General features: G+C 32.0%; 1 protein-coding gene across 2 annotated transcripts in view; it reads left to right on the top strand.

The window, feature by feature from the left end:
- LOC142221994 (uncharacterized) overlaps positions 1-24124 on the top strand; it is a 104931-nt gene extending 80807 nt beyond the window's left edge. For both annotated transcript variants that reach the window (XM_075292015.1, XM_075291940.1), the window contains 7 exons: positions 1671-2141; positions 8550-8710; positions 11784-11985; positions 14178-14429; positions 15222-16165; positions 16236-16457; positions 23323-24124. In XM_075292015.1, coding sequence (XP_075148130.1) covers positions 1696-2141; positions 8550-8710; positions 11784-11985; positions 14178-14429; positions 15222-16165; positions 16236-16457; positions 23323-23591 — 2496 coding nt within the window. In that variant the 5' untranslated portion in view covers positions 1671-1695 and the 3' untranslated portion in view covers positions 23592-24124. The remainder of the gene's footprint in view (positions 1-1670; positions 2142-8549; positions 8711-11783; positions 11986-14177; positions 14430-15221; positions 16166-16235; positions 16458-23322) is intronic.
- The last annotated feature ends 516 nt before the right edge of the window (positions 24125-24640 follow it).

The raw sequence follows: 24640 nt of genomic DNA, 5'->3' as shown, positions 1-24640 counted from the left end.
ATACCCTAGGGGAAATGGATTAACCACAGGACCATTACAGGACTAGTCCCTGGTGTGTATAGACCAATCCTAGTACTGGTCAAGACGTATGGAAGGGACCGGTCACTTTAACATGGGTTTGTCATTGACGGGGTAAATTTATAATTTAGGACACATCTTGGACTCGTTCCTAAGGCCATGTCCTGGGACATTTTAATAGTAGCACTCCATAGACAGGTCCTCATGAACCAGTCTCGGACAAAGTCTTAGGAATCGGTTTCATTTTGGTTATCCGAATCGCACCAGAATTTAGGCGAAAACTGAATTGAGAAATTCTTTCATTTTACAACATGTGATTTCTATGGTTCAGAATAGAAGCTTTATAGGTTTGGCTTTAATTAAACGATTCTAAGTTTTAGAAGAAATGCTATTGTACTGCATATGAAACTGTTGTAGAGTATCATATACTTTATTAATTCCATATAGAAAATAAAATAAAAACAAGTATATACGGCCGTAAGTTCGGCCAGGCCGAATCTTATGTACCCTCCACCATGGATTGCGTAGAAACTTCTACGAAAGACTGTCATCCACAATCGAATTACTTGGGTTGTGGTTTCTTAAAACTTGTTAAGAAGTTTTAAGATACCACAATCGTTTTCTAAATTGTGAGTTAGTCCATACGTTCATATTGGACCAAAAGTTAAGTTAAGTCTACAAATAATTACGAATCGATATGGAATTTTGGTTATCCGAATCGCACCAGAAATGAAAAACTTTTGAAATATGTTGAACAATAGGTTATTTTGGTAATTCTACTTCATAAAATGTGTAGATCCAATAAGATTTTTATTCAATTTTTTTATTTTATCGAGAGAGTATGGACATCATTAAATTATTACTATTTAAAAACTGCGACAAACTGGATCACCGGTACCAGTCTTGTTATAGGTCCGTCAGTGGCAACTTATTATATGCGAACTTATTATATGCGAATTATATGCGAAGTTTTTCTATTTTCTTTTTGTTGTTGCACTTTTTGGATTTTTATATTCTTAAAGATTTCATCTAACTTATCAAAACGGCTGAACATTTCAATTTTTCGATTTTTTACTTAAAAACCCGTATTCGAAAATCGACAAATTTCTACACTAAGTCTGACAACAACAAACAACCACCTATCTCATTATTCTACCTCAATCCGTTGCGTATGCCAAAAAGTATTTAAATGGGAAAATTTAAGATTGTATTTTTACAAGTTACCAGCTTATGTATAAATGCAAAAAAATTCATGATTAAATTTTTTTTCTTTACAATAACTCTTTCTATTTGCCTGCTGACACATTAACACAGACAATTATGATAATTGAACATGTTAATAACAGTTATCCGCAACATAAAACCTAATAAATTGAGAGAAAGAGAAAAATTAAAACCAAATGGTAATCGGTGAACAAATACAACATATCAATTTATACGCATTTTCTACAAAACAATGAAGAAAAACAGCCAATAACCACAGAGCGACGATTTAATTATATTAACACTAGAAAATCTTGTGCCAATAAAATAGAAACTTGTTTTGTTTTCCTCATAGTCATAGAAACTCCATTAGCATCTATCTTTATAGCACATTAATTATATATCTGCAATTGAATAAAACTTAACCACATGTCTTCTTTTCTTTGTAGGAAAAAATCACATCTAACGACCACCATGTTTCTGCGTAAAAGTTTAGTATTCTTAATGATTTTCCTGGTTATCAGCTCTGCAACAGCAGCTCGTAAAAACAAACGTCCTGTTAAGCCGGCCAAAACATTTCCCCGCACAAATGTAACACCTTCACCACAAGCTGCCAGCACTACTAGTACCACGACTACCACTACCACCACACAACAGGCCGTAACATCGACCAGCTCGACAACAACATCAGCCCCACACATTAAAACGGAAAATATTAGTATTGAGGAAGCTGATTCGCCCGGAAATGGTCCTTTACAAAGTGACAGCGAATTGCCAAAACCATTGGATGTGTCAGCATTGAATAGCAACGGAAATGCTGCAATGCCGCAAGAATCAAAGACAGACAAACCAATGGTGGAAAGTGGTATGATAGAGGAAGAATGTGATCCGGATATGATTGGCTTTGAAATTATAACGGGGTAAGTGCAATGAGAGAAAAAACAATGATAATCATAATTATATGGAGCAAACAATGCCAATGAATAAAACAAGCCGCCTTAGAATTTTTCTTTTTTTCTCCAGCTAGTTAGTGTTTGTGTCTTCAGTCTTTCGATTGGTTGGTTATGCTCACTCAGTTGATGTGAGTGTAAATGTAATCATTGAAGTAGAATTATTAAATAACAGAATAGAGTGGCATAAAGTACACTTATATAATTCAATTGTTACATAAAATATTATTGTCACAACACTTTGAGGAGAAATTAAATAATCGAATAAAGCCCTACTACGAGAACTTCTGTCATAAGTCTTTTGTTTTTTGGTTATTCCCCAAGTTGGCTTGAGTCTCAATGTAGCTATTGTAGTATAAATTCTAGACAATATAGTAAAATTGTATGAAATACACCCGTATAATTCAATTAGTATAATATTAAAAGAGATACCAACCAATAAAAAATAAATTTAAAATTTTCTCCGAGGAATTTTTTATACTGCCCAGTATAAAATGTTAGGTTAGGTTAGGTTTTGTGGCAGCCCGATGTATCAGGCTCACTTAGACTATTCAGTCCATTGTGATACCACAGTGGTGAACTTCTCTCTTATCACTGAGTGCTGCCCGATTCCATGTTAAGCTCAATGACAAGGGACCTCCTTTTTATAGCCGAGTCCGAACGGCGTTCCACATTCCAGTGAAACCACTTAGAGAAGCTTTGAAACCCTCAGAAATGTCACCAGCATTACTGAGGTGGGAGTATAAAATGTTACAATTTGTCCATTTAAATCTTTATTCAATATGAAAGAAATAACAGGTTGGCTGATAAGTCCCCGGTCTAACAAAGATCGTTTTTATTATTCAACATAGTTCTCTTCAAGAGCGATACAACGATTATAACGACCTTCCAATTTTTTGATACCATTTTGGTAGTACTCCTTCGGTTTTGCCTCAAAATAGGCCTCAGTTTCGGCGATCACCTCTTCATTGCAGGCAAATTTTTTTCCCTGCGAGCATCCTTTTGAGGTCTGAGAACAAGAAAAAGTCGCTGGGGGCCAAATCTGGAGAATACGGTGGGTGGGGAAGCAATTCGAAGCCCAATTCATGAATTTTTGCAATCGTTCTCAATGACTTGTGGCACGGTGCGTTGTCTTGGTGTCTTCCGCATATCCAAATATTGATGAATGATATGACCAACACGTTCCTTTGATATCTTTAAGGCATCTGCTAACTCGATCAACTTCATTTTACGGTCATTCAAAATCATTTTGTGGATTTTTTTTTATGTTTTCGTCGGTAACCACCTCTTTCGGGTGTCCACTGCGTTCACCGTCCTCCATGCTCATTTCGCCACGCTTGAATTTTGCATACCAATCAATTATTGTTGATTTCCTGGGGCAGAGTCCGGAAACTCATTATCAAGCCAAGTTTTTGCTTCCACCGTATTTTTTTCCTTCAGAAAACAGTATTTTATCAAAACACGAAATTCCTTTTTTCCATTTTTTTTTCACAATAACAAAGTTGTTTCACAAAAGACGCTCTATCTCGCAAACTAATTGACTTATAGACGTCAAATTTTGACACGAATCATTTGAAGGTTGGTTCTATATAAAAATAATATGCATTTAATACTAGCGACGCCATCTATGTGTCAGACCGGGGACTTATCAGCCAACCTGTTATTTGGTGAGATCACTTTTTCAAAATTCTTGTCATAGAGTGGCTTCTGGCTACGTTGACACTGACTCGGTTTCCCTTTGATCAATATACAAACTTCTTAGATGTTCAGTGCTCTTTCAAAATAACTTAGTCCACTTATTCTGATACAAAAAATTGAGGTTCGCAATATTCTCTGCTCAAAAACTCCCTCTTATTTCCCATAAAAGTTTAAGTGAATTGGTTTCGATATTTTGATTAGCAAGAGGAGACAAAATTTAATTAATTAGAACAAAACGGGTAAAGATTACTACGAAAATACCATTAAAACTCCAAAAAAAAAACTCGTCCCAATATATTACCACTTCTGAAAATTACCAATTTCCCTTGGTCTCTGTGGCTTTGATGATTTCCTGAATAAACTGATATATGTGCCCAGCAGCCATTTAAAGAGACTACTCTCTCAGTTCTCTCAATTATCTTCAATTGGTGGTCTGTGAAAGCCAGATCATTTATTTTTGTCACTTTATGCTCCATGGTAAACAATTTTTTCATTTAAAAGGCAAACAAAAAGATGGATTTCTATATCATCAAATATTTGATGGAAAACAATCTACTCGTAAGTAGAAAGTGTTTTGAATGGTAGCTAATAGTTTTTGTTTTATTTTTTGTTTAATTTGACAATATGTTTGTGGAATATTATAATCTTATCTTCAATAACTCGAACATTCTGATGTTATTAAGACAATGATATGTTTGTGTCTTAAGTCTTTTATTTATTAAAAATTCAAAAAGTTTTAAAAGTCTTCATTTAAGCTAAACAGGTATTACGCAAACTTTTACTTTCATCAATTCAACTCAAAAGTTTTATACAAAAACCCCCGCCCCGGTATCCATTTTAATGCAAATAAAAATATTAACTGCATCATATGTAAAATTTTTTGTCTATTGTCATGCCTTGTCAACATCTAACATATATAAAAATCTTTAATATGTTCATTTAAATTTGAGAGCTAAACAAAAAAACAAACAAAATTTTTTAACATATTCTGCGGGATAGACAAAAACTCAGTTAAGTCGTTATACTTATTGTTTTCATCACAAGATGAAAAACCAAAAGAAATATTAATATTACTAAAAAATCATAGTCATTGAACTTTCATTTTCTATCATAGAAGAAAAAAAATATCAACAAAAAACAAAAACTACGAACAAATAAAGATAAACGCTATAACATTTGAAGCGCAAAATCTCAACTTTAACGCACCGTCACCTATCCGGGCAAACCCCCCCTCACTCATAGATGATGTTTTCACGCTTACCTTTTCGTGTGCTCACATTTCGTTTTCATTGTTAAACGGCATATTAATCTCACACATATATCTCATATGAAAGTTAAACATAATCTACAGGTATTATGTGATTAGTGTGTTCATATGAAATTAGAACAAATTAAGGCGTTAAATTTCTAACCACCATGAGATGTCGGAAATATATGAGAGAATTTTAACGAACTGTGTCTGTGTGTGGCATAAAGTCGGATGTGGGTTTTTGGATAATTTTAATAATTTCTTTAATTATTTCTTTTTGATACGTTTGCTATTAATCGTACATATGGTCTTTAATTATATGATTAACAAAAATTTTGGGTCACTTAATGAAGCATGTTATAAAGAAATTTATTTTGCCAAATTATTGTAAATGTTTTTTTGTGAGGTTCTCATAATATATAATTAACCAAAATAAATCTTTAATAACTAAAAATTATCGTATTATATATGCGATGGGGGGGTATTTATATTATTATCTTAGCGTGGGAATTTTTATTAGATGTTTGATTGTTTAAATGAAACTGAATGAATAGCCATAAACTACGACCAAAGATAAGTGAATTAAAAAGATTTTAAACGAGATATGGCTTTCTTTTGGGGGAGAAATATATTGATTTAGAGTAAGCAATGTGGTTAATAGGTTGACTTTGATTTTACGCTATTTAAATAAAAATGAAAAAACATGAATGAAATAGAAAGATCTTAAAAGTGATATTGCTTTCTAATGGGGTTGAAATTTTGCGTGAAAAGTAAATCAAAACAAAAATAATGTTTTTTTTAATTAATATTGGTTTATAGTACAAATATTCAAAATTTTTTTATTAATTAAAATTTCCATCAAATAAAACAAAAATAATGTTTTTGAAATAAATATTTGTTTATGGTACAAATATTTAAAATTTTTTATTAAATAAAAATTCAATAAGATAAAACAAAAATAATGTTTTTTTAATAACTACTGGTTTATAGTACAAATATTAAATTAATCGAATTTTCAACATTCAATTGATTGACTTTGATTTGGCTTAAAACCGAAAAAATATGATTTTAACTATTTAACTTATCAATTTGTATGCTTTCAAACTCTAAAAAGATAGTTCAATCATAAATGTTTTCACACACACCAACTTATTATTTTCCGAAAATAAAGTCGAAAATTACATCAAGTTATGATATCCAATATTTATTTGGCTTCCACAGTTCAATAGCCCATGACCCGTCGAGTTTTGTAAAAAAAAGTCAAAGTAGATTTTTTTTAATCTCCAATATCAACATTTGATTTTAGTTAGAATCTACACTGAAAAAAATATTGTCGTGAGGTCAAAGATTTCATGTCTTTAAAATACGAATACAAATTTTGCTTAGCATAGAAGACGCATTTCTCTAAAATAAAGTTATTTTCCTTGTCCAAAAGTAAGATAAACTTTTCAATGAAGTCGTATTGTCCTTATAATTAAGTGATTTGGCTTAAAAATGGGTATCTTAACATGAAAGAAAAAATTTATAGGCTAAGGTCAACTTGACTTTAATAATTCAGAAAAATTCTTTAAATTTAAAGAAATTGTCTTTAAATTTGTTGTCTTTTTGCATCTTGACTACAAAGCAAAAAATCGTTCAAATATAGGACATGTTTTTCAAAACTTTATTTTAAAGGAGTTTTTTACTTGAAACATAGCATAATTTATACTGGAAGTCGAGTCCTAATTTGGAAAATAAAGTTGCCGTTAACTCGTTTTTAAAGGTCTTTGATAGTATATGAAGAAAAAAAGCTGAGAAAGCGATAAATTAAAATTTGCTTCCTAGAAGCAAGTACACAAAACCGAAATTTAAAAGAGAATTGTGTCTTAAAAGTATCCTTACTTGTATTCTCCGCTTCTTTGGCTCGGAATCAATACCAAATTTTTTAAAGTAAAGACAAAATCTTTGGAACCGAGTATGCTTTTTTTCAGTGTACTAATCGACTCTTACCACAAAGAGTCGAGTAATCGAATTTTAATTAAAAAGGAAATTCATTTATATTAAATTATATAATTTATATTAAAATTTATTCGAAAAGACGAATAATGCGAGGCCACAAATCGTCTTTTTAATAATATATATTTTTTTCAAAATCCAAAAGTCGATTTTTTATTCCCATTTGCATATTTTTAATCCGAAATTGCAGTCGCCTACAAAAACATAATCAGCTGTGGTTCATCGTTTCACATTATATGACTCACTCCGCTTGGACTCGACTATCATTAGGAAAGTGCCCCATTGGAATATTTACTTCGAAGTAGGAATTTTCTTTTCTCACTCCGCTTGGACTCGACTATCCTTAGGAAGGTGCCCTATTGGAATATTCACTTCAAAGAGAAATTTGTATTTGGAATCCAACCTTTGCCGAAATGTGTGGTTTGATAGTTTCGTAGTCAGAACTTTAAATTTATTTATAATAATTATAAGGTTTTTCATTCGAACTTTATATTAATAGTTAATTTAGTCAAGTGCACTCAATGCCATTCTTACCTGCTTAAATTAATTCATGAATTTTTAACCTGAAAACATGTTCTCGTCATAATCATATCTCCCAGAAAATACGCTTGTTATGGGAATATGTTTAATTGGGTATTATCTAGATTTTATCTTTAAATGAATATCAATTTCAGTCAGATTTATGATGGAGTGCACTCAGTGCTTTACTTGCCAGTTTAAAATATGTTCATGAATTTTTAACCCACAAACCATATCGTCATCATAACCATATCTCCCCGGAAAACTGCTTGTGCTATGAATATGTTTATCTAGATTCAAGTTAAAATAGGCATACTTCTAGAGAAAAAAATTGAAACAACCTAACTGTCGAGGAATTTTCATATCCTAGCACAGACTATAAAAATTCTTTTGTCAACACTATTAACTGTAAATTCCACTTGCTTAGAACAATTCCTTCTCCCATTAAGCCAACTTCATGTAAAAACTTAATATAATAAATTTTTAGTTGCTGAGAGCAGTAGAGCTTTAGCATATCGTCGTAACTCGTAGCAAAATAAAACTTTTATTCACTCCTTTAAAACCCACGCATTATGTTAGAGGATCATATGATAAATCATAGCTCACAAGCATAAGCAAATTCCTTGTTCCCTCCTTTAAATTTGCTATTATAGAGCTTCAAGTGAACCATCAAAAAAAAAGAAAACAAAAAAAAAAAAAACAATAAGATCTTATGCAACTGTTAGGATTTTATTCCCTCCAAACAAATTTTCTTTTTCATATTCTACGGTTAATAAGCCTAAGACACACCACACAACCTAAATGCATGGCTTTTAAATGCTTCAACACAGCTTTGATGCTTTATATACTTCAAGTTATATTTACTCATGCAATTTTTCTTTATGGTGCTTTTTTTTCTTTTACTATTTTTTACACAGTTATGTATTATCGGCGCCATCAAAATTACTTGACACACTGCCTGGTACACTTATGTTGACCGATTGCCTGGAGGCCTGCCAAATAAATGAATCATGCAGCGCAGTTAATTATGAAACCGGACTATGTGTTTTATTCAAGACAACTGCGGACAAAACACCAGGTAAGTTTAACTACCGTTGAGTAAAACAAACCAAACCATGAATCAAGCGTAAAATCAAGGCTATTAAACACTATAGCAATTTTTACGGGACCAACGAAAATATGAGAATACCACGCAGAATAGAATGAAATTTACTGGGTGCATATAACTGGATACAAAACTTTGAAATGAAAATGATAAATGATCTCTTTTCATGACGGCTTGAAAGTTTAGATTTACGATGGTGGAATGTCAATTGCCTGATTGATTCTATTCTTGTGCTTCATTAAGACTCATCAATTTTATTTGTTTGACAATATAATTTATGAAAATAATATTAAAAAAAATTATAAATGTATTTTTGTGGATTAATGTTTTACGGGTCTAATTTTTTCCATTAATGGGAAGGCTAATTGGTTGCGTTCAAAATGGTTACATGCCTGCAATAAACACTCAGTGGTCTCGTGTTAAATCCAAGCATTTAAATTAGCTTCTGAAATTCTAATGTGAGCCAAAATTGAGATGAAGATCAAATTTTCAAATTTTGCGGGATTTACACTTCGAAGTAGATCGTTTTTCTTGAGATAGCTGGACTATTAATGATATCTAAGTCACATCTCATATTCCCAGACTTTTTAAGTAAGATACCCTAGGTTAAGGGATCAACCCCAGGACCGGTAAAGGACTAGTCCTGGTGTTTATGTACTAGTCCCATTTCGGGTCAAAGCTTATGGAAGAGAACGGTCACTTCATCATTGCTTTATTATTAACGGAGAAAATTTAAACATTTAGATACGACTTTGATTCATTCCAAACAACATGTCCTGGGACAGTTTGGTAGGACTAGCCCATAACCTCATGAATCAGTTCGGAACAAACCTTAGGAACCTATTTGAGAATTCATATCCACTTTTGTAATCTTTTGGAAAGTTTTTAATTGAATCACTAACCCAGCAAAAAAAGCGTCGCCAAAAAAGTAATGAAAATTTTCTTTTTGGATCCGGAAGTGGCGCAAAATTGACGCAGAAGCGATGAATTTAACATGGGCTTGTCATGGGGCGGAAGTCCTCCATTTCAACAGCCGGTGCACTGAATTTGCATCACTTCTTTTGGAGTAATCCGAATTCAATGTTTTGGATATAAATTAAAAAAGTCTGTGACATTTTGTCAAGTAAATAATTTTTATAACTTTGGATAATTTTTAATGGATTTAATGCTTGTCAGAAAAGTTTGAACTCAAATATTTTAAAAATTTTTTCAGATTATATTTAGCATTTTTGTCGACAAAATTTAAATAATTTGTACCATTTTATGAATTCTTAAACAGTTTTTAACCAATTTGAAACAAAAAAAGTTAAAATTGCTCATTAAAAATATGAAAAAAGCATGTTATAAAAAATTGAATGAAAAGAACTTCCCGTGTAGTTAAAATAAAGAACATCATTGAGAGTACATCTTTTGGAAGTGCGTTTAAAGTTATGCCTTTGGAAGAACTTCCAATTTTTTTTTGCTGGGAAATTGTATCAAATAAATTACCGAAAAAATCAGTTGATTTTTTCAAATCAAATATATTTGTTATTTCGAACTAATTCTATGATACTATCACTTTCGTGATTCAAGCAATTCCAATTAAAAATTTAATTGGACGAAATTAATTTCGTGATAGAACCAGAAAAAAATTTGTGTGAAGTGTTGCAAAACTGGTTTCTTTGTTCCCCAGTCTAAAAAAGTTTAGCGAAACTGAAGTATTAGGGAATATTTCGAAAGTATACGCACCTCCAAAATATTTCTTCAGCGTGAATTGCTTTTCTCCGAATCTGGTACAACCCTCTCCACGCATGCCGGATTCTCTCCATGATGTGCCCTATATGAATTCTTGGGTCTTATGTTTTCTTTACCGACCCATATATGAGTATTCTAACTTGCAACACTTTAACCAGATAAATCTTTCGAATGACCACATGAAAACCCGATCCTACCTCTTTGTCTCTACGTTCTAGACGATTTTTATTGAAACTAATGACAAGGAACAAAATGCTATTTAGCATATATGGTGTCACAAAAACACCATTGCCAAGCCCCTTATTTTTGACGGCCTACATTTGTCCCCATAAACTTGTCCTTGTTTAACTCACTACGGCTGCTGGAAACAAAATGCGCCTGTTAAGAAACACAAAGTAAAACCCCAAGACAAAATCGTATGTGTGCGAACTTGCCACAAGGAACTAAACAAAAATGAAAAATGAGTTTAATGCAAGCAACTACCATAGGCCTGTTTTTAATAACAGGTTTTCGGCATACTCACAGCAAACATAGTAAAGAAAAAAGAGGGACACGAAAAAATCAAGTAACAAAATCATTTTTATGCCAACGCCTTTGAATGACGACAACGACCGCGACGCACTTTGTGTGAAATAAAAACTTTAAATGCTAGGACCCCAGAGGGACATGAAGAGTCAACCAGCTGAAAGCATATCTGTGTAGTTAAGTTTTGCAAATGGTGGAGGCCTTTTTTTGAGCCAAACTCGCAAAATGTTAAAACAGCCGCCAGCCTATGTTGTGAGCCTTTTTTCGTATTTCTTAACGCCTGTTAATTTTTTTACGACACTGCAACAACAAGTGCGTGTTGAAAATATGCCTATATGGTGGTTGCAAGTTCCCCCAGAAGCAGTCAGAACCAGAATCACCAAACCGGAGGCTGTTGATTCACACAGAATATTTGTGGCAAAGAGCGTGAAAGGTAGAGCGGGAAACGATATGGTTAACCAGATTCTGAGTTTTTAGAACATAAACTTAACTTGACTGACTTCCCTTACACACAGTACAGTTATAAGCGAATGCAATGGACCAACGAGTGGTGGTTCCTTTTTATGTTGATTCCTGAAGTGCGTAGCATAAATGATCATGATCGAAATCAAAGCCACAACTACCAATGAAAGTTAATCTTTATTCTCATCATCCTCAAAAACCAACATCATCATCATGATCTTCCATATTTTGTGATATATGGAGTTTTTTGTGCATTTTCTTCTCCTTTTTCGTTTTCGTATAACTAAATCTGTGTGTTGCGTTTTTTGGTTTCTCCTTCTTTTAGGTTCACTTTCTCGTTCGCAATTCCCCGTTTTTACGATTTACGCACAGAAATCTTGTTTGGGTGTACGTCCTTGTTCCAAGGCCTGGTGCATTGATCGTGTACAAAACTATCGTTTAGTGGATCATGTTAAGACCAGTCAAACTGTCTATTCAAGACGCGATTGCTTGGAATTGTGTTTGGGTGAAACTGAATTTACATGCAGGTAAGTTTCAATATTCATAGATCTATAGGAGCTTACACATTTTTTATTTTTTTTTTACTCGATGGATTTTTTATTCATTGACTGTATGAGATTTCACACGAAATGAAAGTAAAATTCCAATTAAAAAAATAGCCCCACATTTACAAAAACAAAAACACTCAAAACACACGCACTCTTAAGAGAGTAGACAGAAGAAAAAAAAATAATTCAAACTACTGAAAAAAATTGATCTTGAGAAATTCAAGTTTGTGTTTGGGTTAGACAATTTTATTACACAATTATTTTTGTTTATTAATTATATTTTATCTACATAAATAAATTAAATACGTGCCAAATTGGTAAACAAATTTAAACACATATAATCAAATAAAAATCAATCAAGGTGATTATGTTTTATTTTAAAAAAGAGTTAGTTATGATAAACATTAAAACTTTGGCTTTATTCACGCAATACATACACTTAAATCCTATCATACGCACTTTCTTCATTACTTAAAATGTACCATTATTATTTTTTATCATTTTTTTTTTCATTGTTTCAAAAATTACATGTCTTTTTATTAGTCATAAAGGTGATGGTAAAATTTTAAAACAAAAGACTTAAGACACAAACATTTATTTTTTTTAGTTCCTGCCTTCGGCTTTATTAAAATCATCACAAGTTCTCACATATCTATACTATAATATGTATGAACTATTTGAATATGCTTTTTAATAATATGGGAAGCAAAATAAACACGTTTAAGGTTCTATACTGCATCCCAAATTAAAAAAAAGAAAATTTTAACATATTAGTTCATCTACACGTAATTTTAAAACAAATCAAACCATCAACTTGATCTTTCATTTATTTAATAGCTTAAGATAATCAAGAGACATGCATGAAGTTATCCTCTTTTATAGAGATCATAGCTGGAACAGATCGTAGCCGGAACGGGTCTGGTCAGGTCTCTTAGCTAAACGACTCTTATTTTCACACTTTGATAACACGGTCTTCTACCAGTAAATTATTGCACTTTTTAATAATATCAATAAACCGCATATTAGACCACATGCCATTACATCATATTCTCGATCTTCTCTGATGTAAATCTGAATACCAGGTGCTCTTCCGTACCTAGTACTATCAAATTAATAATTGTTTTTTGTACTGATTGTTTAAAGAAATTCTTTGTTTAGAATAGTTTTTCTTAAAATGAAAATTGCAATTTTACATATCGAAGTCGTTGAAGTTCATGATAATTCAATTAGTTAATGTGATTCATAAAAACGCAATTAACCGACCCAGAAAAAAATTTTTAAATCATTTGAAATTTTAAAAACAAAGTCCGATTAGTGCGATCGCATGCTTTGTCAATTCTTTGAAGTGAATTTTCTGTTCCCTCAAAAATTAGAAAATCATTAAATTATTTTTTGGTTTTCAAATTTATTAACAAATGCAGTTGCTATCTTGAATTGGGAGAGCCGCCGTGGTGTAATGGTTAGCATGCCCGGCTTCCTGCTTCGCCCGAACACCAAAAAGTTTTTCCGCGGTGCATTATCTCACCTCAGTAATGCTGGTGACATTTATGAGGGTTTCAAAGCTTCTCTAAGTGGTTTCACTGCAATGTGGAACGCCGTTCGGACTCGGCTATAAAAAGGAGGTCCCTTGTCATTGAGCTCAACATGGAATCGGAAAGCACTCAGTGATAAGAGAGAAGTTCACCATATGGTATCACAATGGACTGAATAGTCTAAGCAAGCCTGATACATCGGGCTGCCCCCTAACCTAACCTATCATGAATTTTCTCAATAATTATGCATGCCGAAATTGCATTATTAGATATTAATTATTCATTTCTTAATTATTTATTGTCTAACCAAAAGCTTATTGCAGTATTTATTTTCCCATTGCTTTATTCTATGTAGCTTATTGTAATTCATTTAATTTTCCTAAAACAATACATTAAGAAATAATACTACATTACACTAATCATAAACATTTCAACATAACCATAACATTCCAAAACAAATTAATTACACCAATTTTATTATTCGAAAAATCTATCCCCTATCTTCTGTTATTTTATTTCTTTCTGAAAATATTTCCTTTTCTATTATCTCTTCCTTTCATGCTGACATCTATCTCACTTCATATCTCTTCAATTCTTCTGTGTATGGTTCCGAAAAAAAAACGTTTATTTCGAATTTAGATCTGCCAATTATTATCGTCATTCTGGACTCTGTGAATTGAGTGATATGGATCGTATTACTTTGTCTGGATCAAACAATGTTGAAGCTTATGATGGTGCCGACTATTTGGAGAACAATTGTGCCGAAGAACCCAGCAAATTGTGTGAATTCAAAAGGATTTCTGGAAAAATCTTAAAGACAGTTGATTCCGTTTATCAGGATATTAATTCCATTGAAGAATGCAGAGATTTGTGTTTGAACTCACCCTACAGGTAATATTGGGCATTATGTAAATAACAATATATGAAACGTGTAACAACGTAAATTGCTCAAATGTTTACTTGAATAGTGGAAACTATTTTTTTTTAATATAAAGTATAGTTATAAATCTTCGAAGGATTTATTGCAGAAAATAAAATAAACACCAGACAAATGGTTTTGATGATTATTTAACAATAAGATTAGTGTTAAACAGGAGTTTAGTAGTATCGTGAAAAGTAAAGACTTAAATATATTAGTTTAGAGGATATTTATTTATTCAAAAATTTAACTACACAATAGAGGGTAATATTTCTCTAACACTTTTCAGTAATAAAGTTAATGGCAAAATTTTTCTCTAATGAATTTCAATGACATATGGGAGACATTATTTATATAATAGGGAAATATACCTCGACCATGCCATTATAAGATTTTATTATTAGTCAATTGGACTTTTATTGTTCAACAATTGAACATTAAAAGGGTAGTGTCATATATTTCTCTTTTATTATTCAACAATGAAATGGATGACCAATATATTCTCTAACTAAAATCAAATTATACAAATTTATAGTAAAATAAATGAAAAATTCTTCAATTTCACTGAAAGAAGAGTTTCTGAGGAACGAAATTTTAGATAACAAAAATTTCTTTTGACACAAAAAATTATATTTAAAAGCAAATAAAAAAAGTTTAGAGAGTTTAAAGAAAGTACTTTATGAAATGATATATTGTGATATATACTTCTCTTCTTTGCACAACATTGATTGTATGATTTCTTCATTCATTATCCATTCTAATAGATGCCATTCGTACGACTACAATGACACTGGTGATATGGTCTGCCGTTTGTCTCATCACTCCCGTTCCACATTGACTGATGTTTTGGATCCCTATTTGGATGTTCCAGAGGCGGCCACCTATGAATTGTCTTCTTGCTATAATGTTTCAATTGAATGTAAATCTGGTGAAATGATTACTAAAATTCGCACATCCAAATTATTCGATGGTAAAGTGTATGCCAAGGGTGCTCCCAAATCATGCTCGGTTAATGTGAATAACTCTTTGGAATTTGATTTCCGTATGGGATACAATGATTTGGAATGTAATGTCAGACAATCTGCCTATGGTCGTTATATGAATGATATTGTTATTCAACATCACGATATGATTGTTACTTCGTCCGATTTGGGTTTAGCCGTTTCATGCCAATACGATTTGACCAATAAAACCGTATCGAATGATGTTGATTTGGGTGTTACCGGAGAAATTGAGTCATCGTTGAGCGAAGAAATCATTATTGATTCACCCAATATTATCATGAAGATCACATCTCGTGATGGCAGTGACATGAAACGTATTGCTGAAGTTGGTGATCCCCTGGCTTTGAAATTCGAAATTACCGATCAAAATAGCCCCTATGAGATTTTCGTTCGTGAATTGGTTGCTATGGATGGTACTGATAATGCTGAGATTACACTCATCGATGCCCATGGTTGTCCCACCGATCAATATATTATGGGAGCTGTTCAGAAAATGTCACAAAATCGTAAAATTCTTGTCTCACAATTTGATGCCTTTAAATTCCCCTCATCCGAAGTGGTGCAATTCCGTGCTTTGGTTACCCCTTGTATACCTAGATGTGAACCCGTTATTTGCGACAATGAAGATTCTGTGAGTGGTGAATTGAAATCTTTGGTTTCCTATGGTCGTCGCAAGAGATCCATTGTCAATGGAACAGATGGTGGTAAGTTACTAATGAAACTTTTGTATTTTTTGGAAAAATATTTTAACTATTTATTTGATTTTTATTGCAGCTGAATTCATGGTTTCTACATCTCGCTTCCGCCATGGTCGTCAACAACGTGATGTTAGCCACAAATCTGCCGAAGACAATATCCTATTGGTGCAATCTATTCAAATTACAGATAAATTCGGTTTCAATCAAGAGGAAACAAATGCTTTGAATTCATCGGAAGAACATGAAAAAATCTTCACTGGTACAACAGAAGAATCATTCACTTGTCTAAATGGCTATGGTAAGTTAAGAGAAATTTCTTTATTTTAGTGAAAAGAGTTGTGTGAGATGACATTTTTTTCTCCAGCATTCCTTAGCTTGGCCATTGATTTTTTTTTTTGTTTTGTCTAGACGAAATCTCTTTGTACTCAATACAAGAAAAAGTCATTTAAAGTAAAACCATAATTTCTAAATACACATCAGTGTAACAAACCTACCGATATACCAACAAGTTACTACAATATCTAATTTTCATTCGCATGAACATCACTTTTCTTTGCAAAAAGCAAAACCTATTCTTTGAAAGAAAAATACATAAATATTTCTGGTGACACTATTCTCACAAATTCTACTCATATGTCAGCCTACGACAATCGATTATAGACTACAAGAAAAGAATACAAATTTTCTACGGTCACCTTGATCACAAAAGCTAGCACAACGAAAAAGAGAGAGAGAAAGTGTTTAAATCTTGGCTGTCCATAGATATGTTATTTGTTTATGACCATTATGTTTGACTAAGCCTACATAAAACACTTATGATCTTGACCAAAGATGCAACCAAATTCATTGTCCATCCACCATCACCACCATTAAAGATACCCGTATGGGATGCATGTAGGAATGCATGCATGAATATATTATGATCATCAAATAAGCATTAGACAACCACAAAAGACTTCCATGATCTTCAAAAGAAATACAATTCAACAGATGTTCACATACATTTCTAAAACCTAGAAAAAAGGCGTTGGATGAAAATTTATTTTCATCTCTTAGCGTTTTTTCGTATATTTATTTGCTTAAATGGTAACATAATGATAAGGTCGTTTGTTCTACTTATTTTTGTTTTGGGTTTTCTATCACAAAATTCCACGTTATTGTTCAAGTACTCCATTGGGAAATGCTTCAACAAATGCTGAAAGATTCAATTGCATGCGCCATTAAAGCAACATGTGGTAAATGATATGAATTTTGTGAAAAAAAAAAATATAAAAATACTACCATCAAGTGGGTTGATTCGTCTAAACGGCGGCACCATTTGTGGTTAACCACGGAGAAAATGTTTAACTTTAAAAATACTACCAGTATATATAAACTAATTTGTTACATTTAGTGGTAATACTCGTAATATGAACGTTTATTGAGGAGTTTTGTTTGGTTTGTTCAAACAAAGGTTTTAATGGCATAACGGTTAGTAACAAAAATGTTCAATATTATACTCAAGTGAACCCACAAGAAAAGAAAACGTAGATGAATGTGAGGGATTTTTAACTTAACTATATTATAAACGCCAATATGACAAAAACGAGTAAATACTTTTCTACAAATTTAAGAAAATTTTTTAAAAATAATTATTTTTTCCCAGCAAAAAAAATTTGGAAGTTGTTCTAAAGGCACAACTTTAAAAACACTTCCAAAGATGTTTTATTTATTTTTTTATTTTAACCACACAGGAAATTATTTTAATTCAATTTTTTATAACTCGCTTTTATCTTTTTATAACCTGCGCCACACTGTGGAACAGGGTATTATAAGTTAGTGCATATGTTTGCAACACCCAGAAGGAGACGAGATAGACACATGGTGTCTTTGGCAATAATGTTCAGGGTGGGTCCCTGAGTCGATCTAGCCATGTCCGTCTGTCCGTCCGTCTGTCTGTGAACACATTTTTGTGATCAAAGTCTAGGTCGCAGCTTAAGTCAATCACCTTCAAATTTGACACAAGTTCGTGTTTTGGGTCAGAATAGAACCCTATTGATTTTGGAAGAAATCGGTTCATTTAGATATAGCTCCCATATATATCTGTCGCCCGATATGCACTTATATGGACCCAGAAGCCAGAGTTTTACCCTGATTTGCTTGAAATTTTGCATAAACATAACACTTAGTCGTATAGTCAAGTGTGCAAAATTTGATTGAAATCGGTTAACATTTAGATATAGCTCCCATATATATCTTTCGCCCGATGTGGACTTATATGGACCCAGAAGCCAGATTTTTGGCCGAATTTGGTTGAAATTTTGCACTAGGAGTACAATTAGTTGTAAAGTCAAGTGTGCAAAATTTGATTGAAATCGGTTCAGATTTAGATATAGCTCCCATATATATGTTTTTCTGATTTCGACAAAAATGGTCAAAATACCAACATTTTCCTTGTTAAATCGCCACTGCTTAGTCGGAAAGTTGTAAAAATGACTCTAATTTTCCTACACTTCTAATACATATATATCGAGCTATAAATCATAAATAAACTTTTGCGATGTTTCCTTAAAATTGCTTCAGATTTAAATGTTTCCCATATTTTTTTTTTACTAAAATTGTGTTCCACCCTAGTGCATTAGCCAACTTAAATTTTGAGTCTATAGATTTTATAGAAGTATATCAAATTCTGTCCAGATCGAGTGATATTTAAATGTATGTATTTGGGACAAACCTTATATATAGCACCCAACACATTTGATATAGTATCGAAAATGTGGATTTACAAAGTGGCGCAGGGTATAATATAGTCAGCCCCGCCCGACTTTAGACTTTCCTTACTTGTTTTGTTTTCAAATTAGTTATAAACAGAGTAAGAATAAATAAAGTGGTACAAATTGTTTAAATTTTGTCGAAAAAAAAAATGTTAAGTCCATTCTAGAAAAATTGCGAATTTTTGAGACAAGCGTTAAAATCCATAAAAATTATAAAAATTAATTATTTTGCAAAATATCTCAAAATATTTAAATTCACATCCAAAACACCGAATTCGGATCACACCATAAGAAGTGATGCAAATTCAAATCAAAGGCTGTTGAAATGGTGGAAATCCGTCCTATGACAAGCCCATGTCAAATTCATCGTTTCGCGCCAATTTTGCACCACTTCCGGATCCAACAAAAATATTTGCACTATTTTTTTGGTGGCACCGTTTTCCTGGGTTGCAATATAGTATTTTGAAGTTTACATCAATTTTATACCAATGTTTAATTCATAAAATTTTTGGGACATTTTGCGAATAAAAAAAATTATTGGTCTGGGGAAAAATTATAGAATGGTTTTATAAATCGAGGATTATGAAGCTGTTCTGCTAACCCTTTTCGATTTGCCTTAAATTGGAGTCTGCTTTTTTTGTAAACTCTTTATATCTCTTAAGATGATCCACTCTCTACACTACTTTTCGAAAAGTAGTGATTTATTATTGTCTTAAATATACGATATGTTGACGCCGTTCTCATTTCCGTAAATGATTCTTTTAGAAGCGTACGTAACTACTTTGCTAACCATTTCCATCACTGAAGGTAATTAACTCTTTACCATACCTTTAGAAATCTGGCGATTTATTATTAGTCTGAAAAATACGTAGAAACTCGATTCGGTAATCGATAAAGACTAGAAACTACTTTCCGACCTGTGGAACAGTCTTCGCCGTCTTCGGAGCACGCTTGCCCAATGAAAACTGTTTCAACTGTTGCGTGGCCCCCGGACTCTGCCAACAAACGAAGATTATTACATCATCCTAAATTTCACTAAAGTGACATATCAAGATTTTACTCTAAATTCTTACCACCCAAATTATAATTCCATAAAAAATGTCCACCTTAGCTTAGTATACTGTAACGTATATCTATCCAATTTTAACGCCCAACTAAATCAGTGATTTAACCAGCCTCTACAAAAAACTATTTTTTTTACTATAATTCTCAAAAACAAAATTTTATATCTCTTCTATAAGGGGGATAAATTTTCTATTTTCTACACCCACGTATATACATCAATCTTAATTTTCCACTTCTTTTCTTATGTTAATAAATTATTCAACCTGGAAAATTTACAAAAAACACAACAAAATATTTGTGGTTCTAAACCAGAAGTCTGCTTTAAGGCTAACATACATTCATACGAAGTTCAGTCACACAACAGGTGGTAGAGCTTTTGGCCATTACTGGCATAGATGGTAGATTTTCTATAGCAATATGGATGGATGCTGTGTGATGTGGTTGTCGGTTTTTTTTGGCATCGCCATGTGTTGCTATTTGAGCTGATGATATTGCTGCTGTTTGAAGCTTCTGCTATTTTTGGGAAAAAAATCTAGCTCTTGTCTTTGTTGGCGGCTATAGTTTGTTTTCATTTTATGGTTTAGTTTTAGTCATCTGTAGAGATTTTTGTTCTTCACTACTAGATGTCAGGTTTTTTTTGGGGGGGTTTTCTTCAAAGAAATGAGGAAAATATGGCTTAACATTGCAAAAGCCACAAGAATCAAAAAATGATGGAAAAAAGACATTTGTTTTATCCATGGCACGATTAGTAACCACAACAACAACATATCATGTTCAAACCACTGAACTACTGACCTGATCACGAACTCTCTCTCTCATTCTCGTCATCCAATTGTTTTGGAGGAGTATTTGGTGTTTTGCCAAAAGCCTTAAACTTTGAAATATTCACACACACACACACAGTCTCATAATAAGAAAAATTTCGATAGATTATCAATAATATGTACACACACTATTAAACTTAATGAAAATTGAAACATTTTTCTTGGCATGGTTTACAAAATATTTTCTTTACCACAATTCAACAAAGTTATTTTGTTAATTTGCGGTCATAAAGGTTTTTTTTCTTTATTTTATGAAATTGAAAATGTTTTTTCTATTAGTCATTACTATGGCAAGAATTTATAAATAGAAAAAAAAGGAGCACGTAGACATTTATGTAGGAGTGGTTGAAGATAAAACCCCATATTTTCAACAATTTGGGTCAAATCTATTTCACGAAAATAAAGGCCACATCTTTAAAAGAAAACACTGGACTTCAAATCAAAAAATAAAATCCAGAGTATCTATATTATTAAATTAATATGTATTTAAATATTGGTATTAATTTTTTTTACCATAAAATTATTCAAGTTAGTCATACATCATTCAATTCAAATGATCGCTTTTATTTCCCTTAGTACTTTTTTTGTATTGTCTAGATTTATTAAATGCTTAAAAATACTTATAAAAAATTTCTTGAATTGCTTACTAATTAATTAAAATTGATGTGAAAAAACCGTAAAAATTATTCAGAAGCCTTTGGATTAGAGTTTTCAAAACTTAAAGCGACATACAAGTGTGCATTTCATTTTTTTTCTAATATTCAAAAAAATTTTAATAGAGTAATTTAAATGCTAGATTGAAAGAACATGATAATTGATATTTGTAATATGGATACATCGTCTCATTTGGTTGATATTTTCTACAGTAATCTGGCAATATCCTCCATGTGTGCAGTCATTAAAAGCAGCTTCATTATGCCTTATAGATGTTGGACAGGAACAAATGATAAATACTTTGTGTCAGGTCCGGTCTATATATAAGATTGGCCCATAAGAACCTCCGTACCAAGCCTCCAAGAACGTCTAGCTGTCACCCGGGATTTTTTATTTTGAATCACGGAATTTTTCGGAATCCCGAAAAAATAATTCCAATTTGCTAAAATTGTGGGTTTTATTGTCTGTTTTGGTTTTCATTGGTTTTTATTGTTTATTAATAAATTAGAGACTTCACTCAGTGTAAACGGCCTTTAGATTTCATACACATTGAGTAAGAATTTATTATACATGAGGTATACTAAACAGCACAATTTCATCAAAAATCGAAGTAAACGATAAGGTCCTTTGAATACTGAGTTCATATGAAATGGAATTCTTGCCACATAAATAAAATAAAAAGCAGTGATAAAAGGTTCGTCGAAACAAAATCGCTTTTAAGTGATAAAAATGTTGTTGCCTTGATATTTTTACTTAAATCGAAGTACAAAAGGATTATCACAAGTGTACAAAACACCCCCAATCTAACCTAATTCTTAAAATGTTTTGCTGAGTAAGATAGCGATATGAAATGATTTTTATTTATATTTGTCATTTCAATTTACTCTTATGTTCTTTTGTTGTTTTTTTTTATGTTAATAAAATTGTATTCAACTAAATAGGTTTAGATTGTTATTACGTAAAATTTTTAGAGAATCCCGAAAATATCGGGATCCCGAAAAAAAATCCAGGAAAATCCCGGGATTTTAAATTTTGAAATCCCGAATCCCGGGATTTTTAAAAATCGATCCCGAATGACAGTCCTAGTTACTACTGATATGTGCGACCGGGCTTTGTCCTGTAGATACAAAATCGCTTTCCCATAGGTCGCATCTGATCGACTGCTTTCTTCATACTGATTTTATAGTTTTGCTGTATGGGAGCCGCTTCTTCCATAAAAATCTCCGCAAATTCCTCCAAACACAAAGTAAAACCTTCTTCACCATCAATATTGTCTGTTTCAGCTGGCTCACAGTATTCCGATCTCGACCGTTTTCACATGACTTGCCGGTAGAAATTCGATACATGTGCCTTTTCTGTGGTAATTCGTGTGAAACTCATACATCGAGCTCCTTTTCGTAATTAGCCCCTAATTAGGTTATTTGTACCATTTACCCTTTAGGCCATCTAAGCAGAAATTGCACTGACGTTGGAACTCGACAAACCAAAATTGAGCATGATTGGATGCTTTATGAGAGTTGCATTTTTTGGTGGGATTGGGCAACCCTAGTACTGCAGTTTGTCAACTGACAGTTCTATCGTAAAGGGGTTATACGTACTCAAAACCTTTTGACGCACAAACCTTTAAACTTAGGAAATAGTAAAAATTTTTGTTTCAAAAATCGAATTATTTTTTTCAAAGAAAATATTTCAAAATTGATTGATCTTGATCATTGATCTAGACAGAAGAGGTATAAACATTGCTTAGTAAATATCCAAAAAAATAGTATTTAATTATTAAATATTTTATTATGTTAAAGAAAAAAATCAAACTTTTCCAATTGATTAACATCCTATATTTAACAACGTTACTTGTTTTCGTTTTCAGGTCTTATTATTGCTGGTGCCGTCTTCCTTTTGGCTCAACTCTCTGTGTTTGTAATCTGGAAAACTGTACAAAAACGCTCCAAGAAAGAACGTTACCTATATCAACAAGACTCTGCACCATCATCGGTTAACTATGGTGCTCCCACAATGGTGTACGGAAATGCACATCTACAGCACAGTTCATCACATGGTCAACAGGGTAAAGCCAGTGATACATTGGGAAAACTCTATGATAGTGGAATGAGTGGACGTTATGGACAGCAATATTAAGTAAAACCTAGGGTGCTAAAATCTATAATAGGGAAAAATCATTAAATTTTTTTTTTGAAATTATAAAAAAAGGAAAAAATTTTCAAACTCTTGCAATCTAGGGGAAGAATGAAAAAATTTTAAAAAAATTTTAATTAAGAGACTCTTTCTACGACTATAACTAATATATAAATGATAAAATATTTTTATACGGATTTTAGTTTTTAGGAAAAAAAAACGACATTTATATAATACAAGAAAACACATATATCTAGTAAATAATAGGAAATAATTTAGAATTGTCTTTTTATATATATGTAGTGAGGAAAAAGAATTTTTAAATTAAATGAAAAACAAAACACAAATTTAATTTCTTATAACAATGCCGGCTTTTAAAAGCGATTTTGGGAGAACTTGAAAACGAAAAAAAAAACTTCCATAAAACCATCAAAAATAGAAACTTGACCGAATATTTTTCTTAAGATTTTTTTTCAAATTCCTTATAAATTGCTTTTTAAAACCCAGCATTGTGTCCAAAAAAAAAAACAATTAAAGAAATATAAACGCAGGTATTATATAACAAAAACAATTTAGTTTAGATTTTTCTTAGCTTTACCTATTTATTGAATTTATTTATTTCACTATCTACGCTATTTTATTTTAAAAAATCTCTACCCCTTTCAAATGTGGCCACAACACTAACTGTAATTTTTTTAAAAGTAAAAATGTAAATTTCGAAATAATTTTGTATCAAAATATTTTCCCAAATTTACATTTTGCTTTTCCTTTATTTTATATTCGACTTTGTATTAATGTCTTTGGAATTCCATAGTGTAATAATTTAGTGTGTAAGTAAGTCTACAAAACACCACGATAGAAAACTCCAAGTTTTTTTCCTCCAAACTTTTGGAGGAGGATACATAGCAAAATTAAGGTGCTTTTCTTTTATACAATTTTTAGTTTTTAGTCCAATTTGAATTGCAATGAAAAGAAATAACACCTTTTTGAGATGGATTTTTTTTGTAATGATAATTAAAGACCCCGCTTTTAATTAGATGCATGAATTAAAA

The sequence above is a fragment of the Haematobia irritans genome, chromosome 1 (genome assembly GCF_050003625.1).
Source record: "Haematobia irritans isolate KBUSLIRL chromosome 1, ASM5000362v1, whole genome shotgun sequence".
Classification (NCBI taxonomy): Eukaryota; Metazoa; Arthropoda; class Insecta; order Diptera; family Muscidae; genus Haematobia; species Haematobia irritans.
This window is presented reverse-complemented; position numbering and strand designations above follow the sequence as displayed.